Source organism: Protopterus annectens, chromosome 1.part2 (genome assembly GCF_019279795.1).
Source record: "Protopterus annectens isolate FY-2018-M chromosome 1.part2, PAN1.0, whole genome shotgun sequence".
NCBI classification, from domain to species: Eukaryota; Metazoa; Chordata; order Ceratodontiformes; family Protopteridae; genus Protopterus; species Protopterus annectens.
The window spans coordinates 712,872,627-712,893,090 of NC_056727.1; the positions used below are offsets into that span (position 1 = coordinate 712,872,627).

Here is a 20,464-nt window from a genome sequence, read left to right on the forward strand (position 1 = left end):
TCCCAGCCTGGGGGGAGGGGGTGAGGAACAAAAGAATGACCCTGAGAAACTATTGGAGAGTACAGCCACCACTGAAAATCTTGGAGAGACACACTGGGAAGTTCATCCGTAAAGTCTTCAGTGACCACTGGACTGCAAGAGTCCAGTGCAACACTCATGTAAAATCTGGCTAAAGGGACTAAGGTGATGGTGGCTGCCATTAAGCCTAAGAGATGTAAATGCACCTGGCTGGAGTGGGCTTTGGATGGGAGAGTACAAACTATGCTTGATGTCTAAGGGTGTGAACCTGAAGCTACCTTGGGAAGAAAGGAAGGGTTTAGCTGCAGCAAAACCCTGTGAATGACCTTAGGTGCTCTAGCTACAGAAACGTTCAGAAAGATGATTGTTCTTGCTATGCACATGATCATGTTGGGAAAAATAAAGATAACTTGGTTATCTGCAATTTGGCATCCAGATGGACCCCGATGAACTCTACTGTTTGAACAGGTTGTAATTTTGACTTCATGAGACTGACCGTTATCCCCAACTAGGAGCATACCTGGAGCAAGGAGTCCCTGGCTTGCATAAGAAGATTCCTGGTGGGAGAATTTACAAGCCATTCATCCAGATATGGAAACCCTCTCTGAACCTCTGTAACTTGAGATGAGCTCCGACCACTGCCATGCATTTGGTGAACACTATGTGAGCTGTGGTGAAACCAAATTGCAGGGCTCTGAACTGCAAGAGACTGGCTTCCAGCTGAAAGCAGAGGAATTTCCTGGAGTGTCTGTCTATTTTTATGTAGTAGTACACATCCTGGAGGTTTGCTGAGCACATCTAATTGTTCTTCTTCAACAATGGTAGGATGGAATGAGCTGTGGCCATCCAGAATTTTGTCTGCCTTACATAATGATTCAGATGACTGAGGTCCAGTGTGGTCCTGAGATCCTCATCTTTCTTGGTCACCAAAAAGAACCTTGAGTAGACTCAACCAGAGATGGTCTAGTGGGACCTCCTGGCTGACTCATTTGTCTAGCAGCTTCTTTATTTCCTGTGCTGCTGCCTTCCGTTGTGTGGGTGGAACATCAGGAAGTCTTCTTGAGAAGGTGCGACAAGGGATTGTACACCTTCTGGTTATGATTCTCTGCACCCATACATCTTAGGTGATGGTTGTCCAGGCCTTGGGGTACAGAGAATCCCCCCCAACTGCCTCCAGAATGCAATAGTCGGGCAACTGTTCAGGTGCTCTAAAGAGGTCTGTTGAAGAAGGGAACCCAAAAGCAACGATTCTGCGGTCCATCTCTTCTGCAGAGGTGATGTCCATTATGATTATTATGCCATCTGCCTCTGGGGGGTTATCAGTAGAAGTGCCGGAAGCAAAGGCTTCAGACTTGTGGAACTACAATTTCTTACTCCATTTTGTTTTCCAAAGAATGTCCATTGAGGGGTGGAAAAGTTTATTCCAACAGCAGAAAAGGTCTTGCCAAACTGTTCACCTCTAGACAGCTTCTCTTTAACTTTAGGCCCAACCAGAGAGACTGGGGGCATTAATGAAGGATACCTTGAAGTGTTCCACGAAGTTACATAGATGTATCCTGACATGCTGGTGTACAGCTGTTGGGGCCAGTCTTCTCCAGATGTGTTACTGGCCCTGTTAGAAATAAGAAGCATGGACATGTCTGACAGGGACTAAAAGTAGGCCAACTGTATATCGACTGATTTCTCGTCTTCCACAGACAAGGACCCAGAGAGGGCCTTGGATAATTCTTTAGTCAAGTCCCTCTGAAAGCATGCAACATGGGTCAAATAGTTCAGCAACCTGACCGTGAAGGTTGCTGAAGCATATACCTGCTCTCCAAATCTGTCTGATGCCCTGGACTCTCTGTTAGGGGGATGGACAGTAGAGCTCACTTTAGCGAGCTATTTCTTAGTGGCTGCCATTACCACCATACAATGTACTGCATGACCCTTGTTACAGAAAGGCCCATTTTTTAAAGAAACTAGAATTTTATCAGGTTTATAAGGAGTTGGTTCAAGCACATCATGCCATCCTCAAAACAAGGTCTACCAGTTCATGAGATGGAAGGATCACCCAAGAAGTAGACAGGCCAGTCCCAAAATCCATAAGCAGTACCAATTCCTCCTGGGAGGGAGCATCAGTGGAACACCTCCCTTTCTGCATAAGAAAGTCAAGGATCAGCAAAAAGGAGATATCTTCAATGAGAGGATCTAGGGCATCTCTCCCATCCATCAAAATCAGTATCTCTGGTGAGGGACTCCTGAGGGGAGCCTGCATGCCTCTTTTTGCACACATGCTTGTGGTGTACTTCCCCAGTGGGATGCTCAGGGGAAGACTATGGTGCAGATGAAGAGCCCATGATGTGAACTGTCTCAAGACATCAAGGGGCTGGCTGTCCCAATTTGACAGAAAATGAGAAGAGGGGACCCGAAGAAATCCATGGTGGCAGGGGCAGATCTGAATGGGGAAAGGAACTCTACTGAAGACCTCTAATGCTAACGCCAAGATGGTCCAGATGCCACCCCATAGGTTCAAGGAAGCCAGACAAGGACAAACTCCGAGAACCCAATTGGCTCTCCTCCAATGTCACTGCTAGAGCCAAGCTGTCAACAACTAAAGTGCTGAGAGAAGAGACAGATCTGAAATCCTTGGAGTTGACCTAGACACCTCAAGATCTGAAGCACTTGGAGTCAATTGGGTCAGAGATACGGATGGAGTCGAACTAGTCCAGGTCTTTGGTTCTAATTTGGATTTTCCACAGGGTTCACTCAGACCCAAGGGCCCTGAAATCACAGGTTGGATAAGGGAAGGAGTTACAATCAAAGGGGGTGAAGGGACAAATCCCAACCCTTCGACAGGAGTTGAGGCTGGGAGAACCCTCAGCTGGAAATGGGTCTTCAAAAAATTCCTCATCATTCTGTTAATGTCAGCCTCAGACAGACTCCTGGAAAATGCACTGATCTCAGAGATGAAGGTGTGGATGGGAGTCTTGACACTATCTGGAAAGAGCTTTTCTGCAAGAAAGGTGAACTAAGCCTGGGGCCAACAATTACCAGTAACAACCTGGGTCCTGGAAACAGGGAGGGGGTAGGATACCTAACTCTGACAGGCTCTGGGAGCAGATGCTGGATCTAATGGTTTGGGAATTTTATAATCAAGTCCAGATGAATGCAATTAGGCCAGAGAATGCTTTCTGGAAGAGTATTTTACGTTGTTTCTTCTTCTCCTGCCCCTTGTTTTTTCCTTATCCTTAGTCCTCCTCTTTGTTCTTTTCTGAGGTCTTTTTAAATGAAGGGTGAAGATAATGAAGATGACTGGGGAGGGGAGAACTCTCTGTGGTAGGGAGAAGCCCAATAAGCACAAGTTGGGAGCACCTGCTTATTAAAGTCCTGGCCTCTAAGGCAGCACAGGATAAGCAGTCTTCCTCCAAGTATGAAGCCCCTAAACATTACACATTTAGAATGGGCATCTTGAGGAGGGATGTTATGCCCAGAAATGACACATTTCTTAAAGCTGGATAGCTTAGCTGACATCCTTCTGCTAAAAGTAAGAAACCAAGAAACACCACAACTGGCTGTAACATTACAAAATAATAAGACAAACTAACAGTAACAGCTATAGTAAAGACAGGGAAAAGTAGGAAACAACTCTTAAATCTCTACAGAGGATGAAACAATTGTTTTATATGGGGAGGATAAAAGGTGAAAGAAGAAAACTACTGCAAAAAACAAAAGGTAATGACAGGATAATGAAAAACTGTTATCTGCACCTAAACACCTTGCACAAGCACTAAGCAAAGTGATTACAGTATGTAGCATTTGAGAGGCAAACAAGATCAGAGGTAAATCAGTGCTAAGAGGGGAAGGTACATACTTCCCATAACAGTAGATATTTGAATGATCATTGCCATGGCTTTGGCACCAGTCATTTTTCTGTGGTAAACCCACTTACAAGATGTTGGTGTCTTGGGAGTTATCTGTAATATCTCACAGTTTACAGTCATCTGTGAACCTTGTGAGTCAGAAGCCTTGAAAGAAGTAGTAACCAAACAGAAGCAGGACTGGCACAGAGCCCTGGTTGACTCCTCTGATGACCGGTCTCTTGGTAAAGGTCACTGACCCCGACCTCTTGGGTCCTCTGTGAGCCAGCTGGCAATCCAGTGAGTTATACAATGATTTGCACTTAGTTCAGTAAGCTTGTCAACGATGCTTGAGGTTGGTACTGCATTGAATGCCTTAGTCAGTTCAAGATATACATTTTACATTGTTTTACCTTTGTCCACTGCCTTGGTGACCCTTTCAAAGTAGTATATCTGGTTAAGCAGGCATGCCCTTTCCCTAACAAAACCAAACTGGGATGCCCCAGTGCCTGTGGGTTGTTAATGTCCTTGTTTATAATTTCTATGACAACTTGTTTCATGGCTTTACATATGAGGCCTGTTAGACAGATGGGTCTGTAGTTCCCTGGGTCAGTTGATGGGCCACCCTAGTGAAGAAAAATGACTGTTGCAGTCCTCCCTTCACTTGGAATGTAGTCTGATTCAAGGCTGTAGCTGAAGAGTGCCTCAAATGGTCCTGTGACAGGTCATGTTGTAGACTGTTCAGGAGGCAGTTGGGGATGTTGTTGGGACCCATGGAGGTGATGTTCTTGGCTTTAGCAAGTCCTGCCAGCACCTGATCCCTGCTGATAGCTGCAGGAAGCATGCTGGAGAGGATTTCACCTGGTGGAGCTGGGGGGGGGGGTTGACTTGAATTTATCAGCCAGTAGATTTGCTATGTCACCTTGATCGGTGAAGGTGGTACCATTCACCTCCAGTTCAGCACACTGCTATGTGTTACTCTAAGGTTTTAGACAAAGTTGAAAAAGGCCTTCTGATCATCTTTAGCCTGTGAGGCTATTCTGAACTTTTAGTTGGCCTTGTTAGACTTGATTAGACTTCTTACTTTTTTCTTCAGATGTATAACAGAGCACTTGTCTTTAAGGGGGTTGCACTGCCAAAGTGAGCCATGACTGCAACTAAGTTGAGACAGAAAATACAGTAAAATTTATATGTCCTACTAGAAGGATATAGAGGTTGGATTACCTGTTGTAGGTTAGGTGCTTATGCTTTTTACAGAGTAGGGTTTATTCTTCACATGGAACTGAGCATACCTCTACCCATTTAAGGTCTATAAGGCTCCATATCCTGCAGAAGTCGGGGAATAAAAATCCAGCTTAAGCCTCCACAGGAGCCAGCTGGTCAAAAACAGGTACTCTAATCCTTCAATTGAACTCAGCTCAGGTAGTTATAATGTAGATACGTATACTCTCAAAAGAGGCTGGTACACTGCAGAACCACTCCTAGTAGTGCACTGAATCAGTAAGAGCCCTTTGTGGACTCGTCCTCCTTCTCCTCCATCCTGAAACTTTATTGGAAATTCAGTGGACTACCCAAAATAATAGGGTAAGAATAGTCATACTCCAAGGAACTGAATATGCATCAGTGCAGATGACATATGGTGAATCTTCCATGCTCCCCTCATCATTGGCTCCCATATAACCCTCATCACTGGCTGATGACACGAGATTATGCTGTCACTAGTCAATAAAGAGTCTTTGGGGTATCAGGCCACATCATGGGTGGACTTTGCAGGAGGAAGTTTTGAAAAGTGTCTGACCTTTAATTCCCTTACCTTTGTTCAGACCAATACAGCATTGGGATTGTGCTGGAGACCTTCCCGCTAGTCCCAGCAATAGACACCTTTTTAGCCACTATTTTGAAAGCAATGATTTAGAATTCAATCTTTGTCTGTCTCCTGCAGGTGTCCAGGCAGAGGCACTTGCAATGCTTAATGTCATGCTGCTTTTGCAGGCAATATTGGCAGTGTCCGAGTGGGTCATGTCTAGAGATCTGATAATTGCAGGAAGACTTGGATATTATGGCATTTTAGGCCTCAGACAAATACTATGAATGACAACTGAACTTTGCAAGTGGCCAAAAAGAACTTGGTAGTAGACAGTGTTTGTGTGTCTGTGTGTGTCTGTGTGTGTCTGTGTGTCCTAGTCTGGCATTAGACATCTAGAAATGTACTTGCCAGAAGCATGCACACTACTGCGCATGGAAAAAGTAGAAATTCTGAATTGTTCTATGCTCACCCTGCCATCAATGAACATATCCCTAAGTTGCCCTCTAATCACATTATAACCAATGTTCAACTGATTTCTACTAAAAGGTTCAAAAGTGTTCCCCTCCAAAACATCAGAAATGTATGCAATGTAATCGGTCTTGTGCATAATTACTGCCCCCCAATCTGGTTTCACTACCCTTAAATTTTGCCTTCTAATAAATTATATTTTTTCAAAGTCAGCTTCCATCATATTGTATTCTTTATTTTTAGTCCTTTTCCCCAGAAAAATCCTAAAATCAAGTTCATACCCTTTCAAAAGTAGCCAAAAGTGGGTGTAAAGGTGGATTAAATGTACTAGAAATTTTGACATTAAAATCTATAATTTTACTGAAGTAAACATTGATATATCATATGCAGACATGTTTGCAAAAGGAAGTACTTTTGCTCCGAGTAGAAAAGCAAGAATAACTGAGTTGTTAATGGACTTTAAGTTATATTTAAGTAAAACGAATTTCCAATTAATGTTTAATGATTTACCTAATGTCAATACCACCCTCAGAATTTCTAGTACATTTAATCCAGGGTGAGCACAGAAGAACTCAGTTATGTGAATGTCATCTCCCTGGTGGTAACAATGATGTTAGGTGTACCTAAAATCCATAAGAGTCTACAGAACCATCCCTTGTGACCAATAGTGGATTGGAGGGGTTCAATTACATGTGCATGTTCTCACTACCTTGACTTTCATTTAAAACAGCTACTTAGGGACGAAACCCATTTATGTAAAGATTCATGGCACTTCCTGGACAAGATTAACAACTTAGAGTTCCAGGTTAATGATCTGTTTGTAACTTGAGATGTAAAGGACTTTTACACCGTTATTCCCCATATGCAAGGGATGGCCTGGTTTACTAACTACCCGTTGAGAAGGGGGACAGAACAGCATGAGATTAACGTTAATGAAGAAATGCTTGAAATTATATTGAAAATTAACTTCATAAATTTTGAAGGTAAAATATACCTCCAGAAGAAAGGAACTGCAATGGGATCCCCTTGTGGATCCCTGGTTGTTAACATAATTATGCTACAATGGGAACATCTGTATGTTTACAACATTGAATTTAATAATTCCTTCAGGCTTTACCTACTTTATTTGACGATATCCTTATTTTGTGGCAGAACAGCAAAAAAAAAAATTGGGGCAATTTTTGTAGTACATCAATTGTAGTATTGATATTCTTGTATTCGCTCAACATTAGTGAAACATATATAGCCTACCTTGATGGGCTGCTTGAGAATTATTTTAGGAATGGGAGATACAGCTCCAATATTTATAGAAAAGCTACTTACTCAAACACTTTACTGCATTTTTCGAACTCTCACCCCTTTTCTCAATTATTAAGGGGCAGTTAGTCAGGGAAGCATGTATGACAACACTTGACTACCATTTTCAAGATGAGTGAAACATCCTTTCTAATATGTTTTGTAAGAGGGGCAACTCCAGGCAATTAATTGAAGATATGGTAGTGGAGATCAGTGCTAAAAGAAAATGTGGTCATTGTATGCCCCTGTTAAACACGTTAGATAAACAGAACAGCATTGAGGAAGGAATGACTTCTGTACATAATATATAAAACGATCATCGGGTCTGCAACAAATGGATTTTGAACAAGTGGAGTTTACTACGAGAGGATATTAATGTTTTTGGGAAGTTAGGGGAGACACTGACTACTGTATACAAAAAGGGGTTTAATTTTAAGAAAATGTTCGAGTCTAATTTTTTAATGGGGAGTAGTGAATCAAACATGAAAAAATGCAGGAAATGTATTCTGAAATGCATTCTGACTGGTGACTGTTATTATAACTAAGTGTGTTTCAGATAAAAGGGAAACATAATTGTGATACAGCTGGAATGGCATATGTGGCATTATGCCAGGTATGCCAAGAATTTATGTTGGTAAAATGGAACATAGGCTTAATGAACGTATGTATGAACATAAGTATGACATTAAAAAAGAAAAAAAAATGCTTTATAAGCACGTGAGAGAGAATCCGGGGCATTCTTTTCAAATTATTAGTTTTAGAAAAGGTGGAGAAGAATGCCAAATGAGGCCCCTGGACAGTTACTTTAGAAAAAATGTGAACTATACAGGCAATTACTTTTAAACATGCATAACTGGCAAGGGGTTAATGATTACATATCAACAGCACCACTGTTAAAAACTTAAGTCTTTTAAGAGATGATATCACAATGGATATGTTAAGCTTGTGTGTGAAAGGTAAATCTGGGAGTTGATGATTCCTTGTTGTATTATACACAACTTTTTGTTTGGGTCTTGTTTAATACTGATAACTCAAAAGATTTTTAATGTTTTTTATTTAGGTAATGTAAGTATTTAGCATGGGTCTTTAAATCAAACAGCTGACCATGTGACTAAAGCTAGCATTTAAGCTGCATTTTTGAAAATGGTGCATCTCAAAAAGTTTTACGGTTATGAAAGATAAAAGCCCTTTTGTTTTAATTTAAAAAAATAAATGGTTAAACTTCTCTAGATTATTTTATTTGTTTATTTGGAGAACTTTCAGTCCTTAGCTGATTCTGTGTGGTGATTCCAGTTTGTAGTGTTTAACCTTGCTTGGAGTCAACAGCAAAAAATGAGAAGCACAATCTCATGTCTAAAAAAACACACATACCATAAAACTAGAAAACAAATGAAATTAAAAAAATGGAACTACAAACATGATTCAACAAACTACATATGAAAAGCTGAGGGAAGGTTAAAGTACAAACTTCATGTACAAAAAGAAATATATTAACAGCAGGGAACATTCATCTCACAAAGTCTCACAGTCCACAATTTAGCAAACTTGCACAAAATCACAATAGCAGATCCCTTCACAGTAGAGTCCACAGATAATACTGGCAGCTAAAGAATGGTCCTGCAAAGACCCAGAAAATTTGTGAACGTGGATGCTTCTGATGAATGTAACCCTGTCTCCCTATCGTTACTTTCATTTACTAGCTAATATAGATAAAAAATAATCATTTTGTGCAATCAAAACAGCAGGAAAGCTAACTCTTACCAGCATTTATTGGCTTTTGTAATGGCTCCCTTTCAGGGTCAAGCTTCGCCATGCCGACTATCCAAACCATAGCAGCTGCAAAAAAAAAAAAAAGGGAAATAATGAAACAGGAAAAGCAGAGTTAGAAAGCATTCAGTGTCAATATACTATTTAAAATCGTTATTTTATAATTCTAGCAATTAATTTCATTTTTAAAAGTGAAATTTTCTGACAGCGAACCTGTACCAAAAATGTTTCATACTTTACATTTATGGTAGTGAATATTAAGTGTACATGCACTTGCTGAAAGTGTGCTGCATATTTTTTGACAATGAAAGAAATTAATCTCTAGGTTTATGGCAAAATCTTGATATTTTACCATCTAATTATAATAGCAATCGTAGAATAAGTTTCTATGTGAAGAATTATAAACCACTTCACATGACAACCTATAGTTCAGGGTTGGGGTCTCTAACACAACATTCTCAATAACTGAACATGTGATAGAATACCACTGTATTTTACTTCCTTTACGCTGTATCTTAATAAAAATAGCTTTGCAAAATTTTCTATATACAGTCTTAAAATGTATGCTGGGTTTTTTCAAAATTATATTTAGTTATAGCTACTTGTAATGTTTTGTATATGAAAATGTAAACCTATTTTGTGTTTTTCAGATACAGTCTTTATCCACTGACTTTACATTTGTATTTTTTTTTGTCTTTGCCCATGTGTTTGTGGCTGAAAAGGGTCCTTTGACCTGGTCACTTACCAAGTTAACAAAAGATAGATTAAAGAGTGAGAGAAAATGATAGATGGACAGATATATAAAATATAGTGTTCCTTGAAAGTTTGTATTTTTATTTAATGACTTTACTGGCTAAAGGCTTTTAAACTATTTTCTGAAGATGGATCACAGATTTCCTTAATAAATATTTCAATCCCAAGACTGCTCCATCTTTTGGAAAATGTGATTTTATTTGCAACAGTGATAGCAGTGCCAAAAGACTCATTTACTCAAAAAAAAATAGGCATAAGGTGCCTGATGTTGAGAAATAATTACTGACCTTACATGGTCAGAGTTATACATGTCAATTTGAAATAATGTGTCTACAACAGATGCTTACATGCTAGTAAGCTCATGACACACTTGTTCACTGCCACTTGCTTGAAAACGCAAGGGCTTGAACTCCCACTAAAATGACCTCCCGTTTATACCTAACCCTCCCAACACCTGACCCTATAAAACTGTATAGCCCTACCAGAATCTGAACTCTAACTCTACAACTCTCACTCAGTTCATAACTTAAGTCCTCACTCTCTTACTCTAAAACTTCAGATGAGTTTCCTAACCCTAATGTTCCAGATCACTCTCTAAATCAAAGACTCCAACCCTCCTTCCTAAACCTAAACTCCACAATTACTCCCTTTTCCTAAAACTCCCTCCCACTCCTTAACTCTTAAACCTGTCTTCCCACTTTGTAACCCTAAAATCCCCGTCCTGCTCTGTAACCCTCCCGCTTCCTCTCTGTGGCTGCTTGCTCAAATTAATATTTTATTTTGTGTGTGAGGAGCAATCTACAAGATGCTCATGCTCCTAGCTTTTAAACAATGGCTTTTGAGTGCCTGTAGTGCTCCCTGAAATAGTATACAAAAACATTCTTCTACAGCTGTGAAGTCACACCTCAGTCAAGATGCAGCTTACCTTGTCCATTGCATTTCAGCTCACTATTTACAACAGAAAGTAAGTAAATGTTCAGAGTAAACGGCAAAATCTCAATGAACCAGAACAGCAGTACTATGCAATGAAACATCATACACTATTAGCATGTTCTAGAAATCTACACAGGACATCCAGAGTCTACAGACTGCATAAAGCACATCACCACAGCCTGTGCAAAAATTCAGCTTGGAATATTCAATGCACATATTTTCAGAATTTGCAGAGCACTCTAGAAAATTTGGATTTATGGAAAAGTCTGTGTTTGCACAAGTCTCCATGTAATATCCTACAGTTGTTGCTGATGGTGAATGAAGGCTGGCCAATACTGAAGGATGATGCACTCAGTGGGCATTCTTAAAGCACTTAACTCCGCTATAACCAAGTTTGACAACGGCTTAACCTCTGTATACAGGTAAGGTTTCTAACTTTTAATACAATGATGTCACATCTTTCTGCCAATCCTGTTTTTTTTTGTTTCTCCCTTGGGAACTCGTATCATTTAAAAACTGACCAACACAGAATTTTCCATTTGTGTGTGTGTGTCTGTCTCTCTTCTGTATCTGCTAGAACTTTTCCTCTACAAAATACAAACTATGGCTTGAAATTCAGGAAGATTAAAAAAAAAAAAAAAAAAAAAAAAAAAAAAGTTACGTACTTACCATAACGTTCCATCTGTGTTGTTCATTTTCATTCTTCCTCACCTGATGGGTTCTGATCTGATGCTTGGATTTGTCTCGGCCATTGCTAAAGTTTGTGGCAACCTAAAACTCTCAAGCTTCCCCTTACCCAAAATGCACCAACCCTAAGTTACCTCAGATGTTGTTTGCTGATTTTACTAGAAAAGACAATATTTACTATGCATAAACAAAAGAGGTGTAACAACTGCATGTACTCAGTTTAGAGAGAGAGAGTATATCTGGAGCTCAATATACAGGACAATGATGTTACTCTAAGAACTTATTCTTCCTGAAGTTCATATGTAAAACAATGGATGGGGATTGGTGGGCAGGAAGTTGAGGAAGAATGAAAATGGATAACATCAGATAAAGAAGTTAGGTACTTACCATAATGTTCTATCTGATGTTTCTGATTTTCATTCTCTCCTCAACTGAAGGGACAGAGTTCCCCAGCTACCTAAATTCCAGGGTGGACACTAAGAAAGGATATTCCTGAGCAAAGCTTAACCAAATGATGCTCTATCCCTAGAGACCAGATCTAATTTGTAATGAGTAACAAAGATATGGGGAGTAGCCCAAGTTGCTTCTGAACATATATCATTCATGGACGCTCTGGAGAAGAAAACTGTAGAACATGTCATTGATCCAGTTGAATGAGCAATTACTGGTTGTGGTAAGGCAATGCCCAATTTTTATAAATTAATGAAATGCAATCAGTTATCCATCTGGCTAAAGTTACTTTGGCAACTGGTTTACCAAATTTAAAGTCTACAAAGGAAACAAACAACTCATCTGTTTTTCTTATGTTTTTTGTTCTATGCAAGTACAAACAAGTCTGTGAACATCTAATAAATGTAACATACATTCTCCTTTGTTAGTAACCTTGGGGAAGAAAACTGGAAAATTAACAGACTGATATTAGATTCTGATACCACCTTGGGAAGAAAGGATGCATTGGTTCATAACATTACTCTATTCTTGTGAAAAATCAAGTAAGGAAATTTTGAAGATAATGCTTGGATTTCTGAAATTCATCTGGCAGATGTAATGGCTACTAGAAAAAAAACATTTTCCAGGTTAGATATTTAAGGCCACATTTAGCTACTGGTTCCAAGGGGAAATACATACGTGCCTGCAGTACCAGACTGGTTGTCTGCTTATCAATAAAAATGGAGAAGCCAGGCCATCAGCCTGAGGCTTATGTCTGAATGGATCATACCTGTCAGGTGAGACAGGAGGTCTGGAATCAGATCCAGAATCTTGAAGAAGACTGATTGAAGGTTGTAGAAGGTTGGTGAAGTATGTGAGGCCAAAGTAAGGGGAACCAAATCTGTCGAGGCCAGTACGGTGAAATGAGGATGACTTTGCTCTTCAACATGGCAGCTTTCTGTAGGAATTTTGGAATTAGCAGGATTGGTGGATATGTGTATAGTAGACCGGGGAACCAATCATGAAGTAGAGCACCCCTCGGTGATTCCCCCTGTGGGGGGAATTAGGGCAAAGTAGCTGCTGCATTTTTTGTTTAGGGAGAAGCAAAAATATTGCAGCAAGGCTGGCTCCACTGATGAAATATCATTCTTGTTACTTTTATGTTGACAGACCACTCATGAGGTAGAAGAATGCGCCTGCTCAGTTTGTTTGCTACCACAGTGGACTTCTCCGGAATGTGTGTTGCTATAAGAAAGCAGTTGGAGGAGCCACACTCTGAGGGCTTCTCGACACAAGGGATAAGATATGGTCCCTCCTTGTTTGTTAATGTATTGTCTACTTGAACTAGAATCATCCCCAGAGGGAGAGCATCTTGGAAGACTTGCAACACTAACAGCACTGCTCTTATCTCTAGAATGTTGATATGCAAGTTGGCCTCTTCAGGGAACCAAGTGCCTTGGATCGTATCCCCCAGAAAATGCCCCCTCACCCAAACTGGGAAGCGTCTGTGGTCACTATGGCCTTGGGCTGAGAAAGAATGACAGGACAGCCTTGTAGAATGTGATCTGACTGAACTCACCACCTGAGATCTCTCTCTTGCATGCCTGAGTGTTTTGAATCAGAGCTGACATGGGTTGGTAAAGTATCGACCATTGTGATGCCAACACCCACTGTAGAATACTCATGCAAAATCTGGCTAAAGGTACTAGGTGTTACAGCCACTGACAGACCCTAGAGCTTGAAGGACCAAGCAGGTTGAAATCTTGGTACTGCATATTATTTTTCTGACCTGTGATCTTACAGTATGGACTCTTAAAGGAGGCAGTGAAGCTATTATAGACTTTGTGTTGAACAGTGTTCCTATGAATTCCAGATTTTGAGACTTGTCATCGTTTGTGGTTATCCCTAGATGAGATAAAGTCTGAAGAACCTGATCTCTTGCCCTTATCAACAAATGTCTGGTTGGTGTGGAAATGAGCCAGTCATTCACTCTGGGAGCTGTAAAGAGACCAAAGGGCAGAGCTCTGAATTGGTAGTGACTTGCTCCCAGCCAGAAGTGTAAATACCTTTTGGATTGTCTGTTTATCTTTATGTGGTAGTACGCATCCTGAAGATCTATTGAGTGCATCCAGTCGTCCTTGCCCAGAAAAGGAAGAATGAACTGAACTGTGACCATCCAAAACATGCATCAAACTGACTTGTTCAAGTTGCTGACATCCAGAATTGGTTTCCAGACCCTTTTCTTTGGCACTAAAAAGAATCTTGAGTAAGTTCTGGATTCTGCCTGGTCAGGTGGGATCTCTTGGATAACCTTTTTCTAGCAGCTTTTATATTTATATTGCTGCTTCTTCCCTCTAACTGGGTGGAACATTGGGGATTTTTTGTAAGACTGTAAGTGGAAGGGAAAAGAGTATTATATAACCTCGAAATAATACTCTGCACCACAGTATCTTCTATTAAGTGTATCCAGGCTCTGATGCAGGGATAACTGACCCGATTGCCTCCAGAGGTAGGCAATTGGGCCTCCTTTCAGGAGTGTTGGTAAGGTCTGTCAAAGAAATAATCTCTGGACCCCTGGTTTTGTGGAACACCTCTGCTGTGAGGGCATCGTCATCCATTGGAGATCCCCCCTCTATCCCTTGGGGAATTTCCTCCATGCATGTCCTGGAAAGGATCCTGGGATTTCTTGAACCACAAGAAACAAGGAGAGACTGGGGTTTTGGATTCAGATCCTTAAGGAGAATAACAATAACCATACAAAATATTATATTCATAAAGTAGCAGAAAGTATTCTAAGAACTAAGCCAACATGAGAATGGAGAAAGGAGATTCTGCTGATAGGGATGACTGCAATTAGGGATAAAGCAAACAGGCAAGAGAGGGCTGGAATTTATTGTAGAAAACTGGTAAACGAACCAGGTATTGGGAACAAATCGAGATAGAAAGGTAATAGAATGGGAACTGGCCAAAAGGCCAAGACTTTATATGGACTGCAGACTAGAGATTACCTTCCATATCAAGGACTGATATCATAGTACAGGCAAAGAGAAAGATCCTAAGTGAAAGAACAACACTGGTAGAGTTTGTAGTCAAATCTATAACAGAATCTGCTGTTAAAAACGGGATAATAAGTACAGCACATAAAAAATATTGCACGATAACTATAAGAATTGATCAGAGAAAGTTATAAAATTTGGGAAAAGAGATTGGACAAGTAATTCACAAAGAAACAATGGGGGTATATATGCATGTCTCCCAAATATGCAACAAAGTCTAGAAGATTTGCCATCTTTGTTTGGAAATGTTTACATAGGTATTTTTTATGCCCCAAGTAGACTCCAAAGAATTTTTCCTCAGGTAGATAGCAAATGTTGGAGGTGTGATGGGGAAGAAAGAAAAAAATAGGAACATATTTTTTGGGAGTGTAATGGAGTTGGCAGACTTAAAAAATTCCATGCAGACTACTCTGTCAGAAATACTGGGTGAGCAAACTGGTATAACTAAGGAAATAATTTTTTTTTCTTTGAGGTGTGAAACAGAATCGGAATTGCCTAGACATAGTAAGGTCTTGCTGAATCTAATTATGTGGCTGCCAAAAAAGCAATTACTAGAAAATGGAAATCAAAGTCTGAACCAACTGTACTAGAAGTAGTGAAATACAGTAACAGACATCAAACAACTGGACATGGGATCTTTAGGAAAGGGTAGGAGCATATTACACAGAAAAAATGGGAATTGTGGGAAAATACATGCAGAGTAATGTTTTTGAGGAGGAATGAGTTTTAAAAGAAGGCAGGATATGAATGACCCATGTAGTATTTGACTGACCATGGCCTGATAGGTTTTAAATAATGTAAGTTTTCAACTAAAATATGTAACTATGGTTTGTTTTCATTTATATCAATGTATGACTGCCTATGTCATAAGTGATAATTTAATGAAGATGTTTCTTGTTTAAATAAAACAGCCTATATTGCTTTATAAAACCATGTACAGAGGATCAAGTTGCAACTTCTAAAATACTTCTAGAATTCAATCCTTTACAAAAAGCAACAGATGAATCTAAGGCCTTAATACACTGGACCCTAACCCTGCCAAAAATAGTTTTGTTGTGGTGAGTATAACAAAAGGAAAAGCCTTAAACAACCATTTGAAATATAAAAGTTATGCATTCACTATAACTATGCATCTGTGTTGTCAATTTTCATTCTTCCTTAACTGATGGGTCTCGGATCTGGCTAAGCTTCAATTACTTAGACTCCTGGATCCAGCTGTCATGCTCCTCCCATTACCCATAAGGCCCCAGTACCAACAGTACTCAGACTGAGTTTGCTGTTCCAAATATAAAAGGAGCCCACCTCAGACCAATATGAAAGGAAAGCTAATAGAAAAGAAGTGGGGCTCAAACATTTAGCAGAGATTCTGTATCTACATTCAGGTCATTCCAGTAAAAGAAAGGAAAGGGACAGGAGGATGGGAAGTTGAGGAAGACTGAAAATAGACAACACAGATGTATAGTTATTGTACATTGTTGAGTACATAACTTTTATATCTGATGTTGCCATTTTCATTCGTTCCTCAACTGATGGGACAGAGTCCCCAGCTACAAGAATCTTGGGTGGCCCTCACGGAAAGATATTCTGGAATACTGCAAAACCAAAAGCAGCCCTGTTTCTGGAGATCAAATCCAATTTCTAATGAGCAATAAAAGTATGAGCACTGGACCAAGTGGCTGCCACAGAAATGCCATCAATTGAGGCTTTGGCCCAAAGAAGACAAAGTAGCCTTGGATCTAGTGGAGTGTGCTATAGGAGGTCTAGGCAAAGAAAGACCTTGCTGGCTGTAAATGAATGATATGCAATCTGTTAGTCACTTTGCCAAAGTAACTTCAGAGACTGGTTTACCGGTGGAAAACGAGATGAACAACTGATCCGATTGTCTGAAGTCTTTTGTCCTATGGAGATAAAAATGGAGTTGTCTATGTATATCTAAAATATGAAGCATGTATTCACCTTTGTTAGAGAAGCTGGGGAAGAAAACAGGTAAATTGATAGCTTGGTTAATATTTGCCTCCAAGGCTACTTTAGGCAAAAAGGAAGGATTAGTTTGTAAGGTAATGTGATCTTTATGGAAAACCATATACAGGGATTTAGAGGAAAGGGCTTAAAGCTCAGACACTCATCTTGCTGAGGTAATAGCCACTAGAAAAGCCATTCTCTAAGAAGGGAACCTGAGATCAGATTTAGCAGACAGCTCAAACTGATTCTGTGTTAAAAAACAACAAAATTACGAAACCACAAACTGAAAAATTTTAACTGTGAATTTTACTGGAGCTTCCTGGTGCTTTGGCTTACGCCTTCAAGGGAATGAATTAAACTCTCCATACACAGTCATTTATACCAAATGTATTTCCCAATTAACACATTTAACACATTTAATTACATCAATCATTTAGGGCTAGGCAAAAATATGCAGACCAACTCTCCAATACAAAATTTCATAACTAGTGATATACAAACACATTTATGTATAAAGTTACTTTAACAAAGCTATATTATGTCATAAATCATTAATACTGATTTCTTGATTCATACCCATTGAACACAAAGTAACATAATTAATAATACATTTTGTTTCCACCTGTAAGAACTTTTTCACATATTCCCCCTTCCTAGACTGCCAGGGGGTTTGGCCAAAACTGAAAATAAAAAACTTGCATCACATCCACCATGTACTGACCAAAAATGTTGGGCCACTGGACTTTCCTGTCTGTGATTTCTTACATCTTCCAAATGTTCTAGGATGCATTTTTTAACCTCTCTTTTAGTTTGTCCAACATACCACTTGGTTGGGGTGCACCCACAACCAATTGTGTATACCACCCCACACGAATTGCAACTAAAAAGACCCAAAGCTGTGTATTTCATTTTATTAATCCTGCTCCCACTCAAGTTTTTTACTCAACAACACACACACCTCATCTACCACAAGGAAAACAACCTACTTGACAGCCCTCAATTTTAACTTTTCCCATATTCAACAATTCCTTCAGATTTAAAAATCTACTATATGAAAAAATAACCCTGTTGGGAAACAAACCCCTCAGGCTTTCATCACAGCACACCATGGGGCAAATCTATTGACCAACCCCCTCAGAATATCAGAGAAGGGAGAATATTTATCCACAAAAAATATTCTCTCAGAATGGTCCTCCAAATTCCTGCTTTGCCATGAATATATATCTCTGCAGAAAGCCCTTGATTGTCTGCCAGGAGCCTCAAATTCCCCCCTAACCTTCCTTTCTGCCCAACGTAACATGTTCTCACTATATCCCCTGCTTCTCAGCTTTTGCTTGACCATTATAAATTCTTCATTTAAGTTATTCAAATCAAAAGTGTTGTGTTAGAAATATGTTTAAACTCACCAAAAGGCAGTGAATTCAAGAGGTGTGGTGGATGCATAATGCTTGCCACAAAAAATTGTTGCCGACAGCAGTATCTTTAGTGAATGGTCTAAATGTTACCATTTGGTCTTCTCCTACATAAAAAGTACAGTTGTGCACCTACCATAAATATAGATGTTCGAGTGTATTCACTGTTGCAGTCATTACACTTGGGTTATCCTGCTGGCAGGCTATCCGCAGTCGGCCAGAATTCCAAAGTCTAGGTCCGGCGTCAGTTGCTGTTGCCTCTCCCCTGACGTCAGTGCACCAGGGGTATAAAATATGCAGCCGACACCATTTTCTTTAGTTTTTCTTGCCCCAAATGTCAGGTGCCCCCAAATAGGAAGGCTGAAAAAATTATGCCAAAAGCATGCATGTACTAAAATAAACATTTCCTTCATCTACAAGCAAATACACCACATAGGTTGTATAGAATTGAGAAGTACAGAAAAGTCCCAGCAAAGAAAAGGGGAATGGTGGGTGGGTAACCTGGACTGCAACAGTGAATACACTCGAACATCTACATTTATGCTAGGTACACAACTGTACTATGTTCATCGTGTTTCACTGTTGCAGTCATTACACTTGGGTTGAATCCCAAAGCTGAGGTTGGGTGGCTGGGCCTAAATAGGATTAGGAGAGGCTACCAGGCCCTGCAGAACTGCAGTGGCAAAGCTTGCTCTGGATTTAGAGTAGAGAGGTAAGTGGTAGTGCTTGGTGAAAGTGTGCACTGAACTCCAGGTTGCAGCTTCTAAAATGTCTTTGGTTGGTACTTCTCTAAGGAAGGCTGCTGAAGTGGCTGCTGCTCTGGTAGAATGCGGCATAATGCCCTTAGGCACTGATTTGCCATGTTGTGAATAGCAGAAGCGAATGCAGTGTCCTATCCATTTTGAAATAGTCTGCTTTGAGATAGGCTTTCCTTGTGATCCTGCAGCATAAGCTACAGACAGTTGCTCAGTTTTTCTGAAAGCTTTTGTTTTGTCCAAGTAGAATTGTAGCTGTCTGTGTATGTCCAAAGCATGCAGAAGTCTTTCCCTTTATTCTGGGGATTTGGATAGAATGTTGGCAAATGAATGGTTTGGTTAAGAGCCAAACTGGATACCACCTTTGGCATAAATGTTGGGTTTGTCCTTAGAGAGACCCTGTCCTGATGCAAAATGATGAAAGGTTCCACTGCCATTAATGCCTGTAACTCTGAGACTCTTCTTGCTGAAGTTATTGCTAGGAGCAGAACAGTTTTCCATGATAGGAATTTTAGATCAGCTGTATTGGCTGGCTCAAAAGGAGGCAGTGTGAGCTTTTCTAAAACAAAATTAAGGTCCCAAGTAGGTACTGGTGCTCTCCTTGGGGGTCTTATGTTTTTTGCCCCTCTGAGGTACCGTCTTAGTAGTGGATGAGAGAAAATAGGAGGTTCCATATTGTAATGAGCTGAAATGGCAGAGGCATGGATCTTAATTGATGAGAAGGACAGGCCTTTGTCCAGCATCTCAGTTAGGTATTGTAAAATCTGAGGTATATTTGGAACAAGTGGTTCGAGTCCTTGTGCCTGGTTCCAAGCACAGAATCTCTTCCATTTTTCTGCATAAGATTTCTTAGTGCTGGGCCTCCTGGCTTCTAAAATGACATCCATAACAGCTTTAGAGAGAGGTGTGGTCTGAGTGGCTATATTATCTGCCATACAGCCAGATTTAAGGTTCTGAGTTGACTGTGCAGAATCAGTTGGGCCAAACAAGGAAGATCCATCAAAAGCAGCAATGATAAATGAAGACTTGAAGGGCTCCACAAATTTGCATCCAGGCATATCTCCTTACAGCTATGCCTGAACCCGATTGTTCATGAGTTACCTTTACTTGCATGATGGATCAACTTCATGGATGCATTGGATATAGACTGAAGGGTGACCAGTTGTGAAGATAATTTCTTACTTTTTTCCACAAACATGGACTCAGAAAGATGTATGGAAAGTTTTTTAATCAAATCTCTTTGTAACCTAGTGAAGTGTGCCAAATAATTCAGCGAACATAG

General features: G+C 40.1%; 1 protein-coding gene across 1 annotated transcript in view; it reads right to left on the bottom strand.

Annotated features, from left to right (window-relative positions):
- The window catches only part of LOC122790934 (presenilin-2-like), a gene marked incomplete at its 5' end in the record, with an annotated part of 553,723 nt that overhangs the window by 316,800 nt on the left and 216,459 nt on the right, over nt 1–20,464 (bottom strand). Inside the window, 1 exon segment of the mRNA XM_044058639.1 lies at nt 9,190–9,264. Coding sequence (XP_043914574.1) covers nt 9,190–9,264 — 75 coding nt within the window.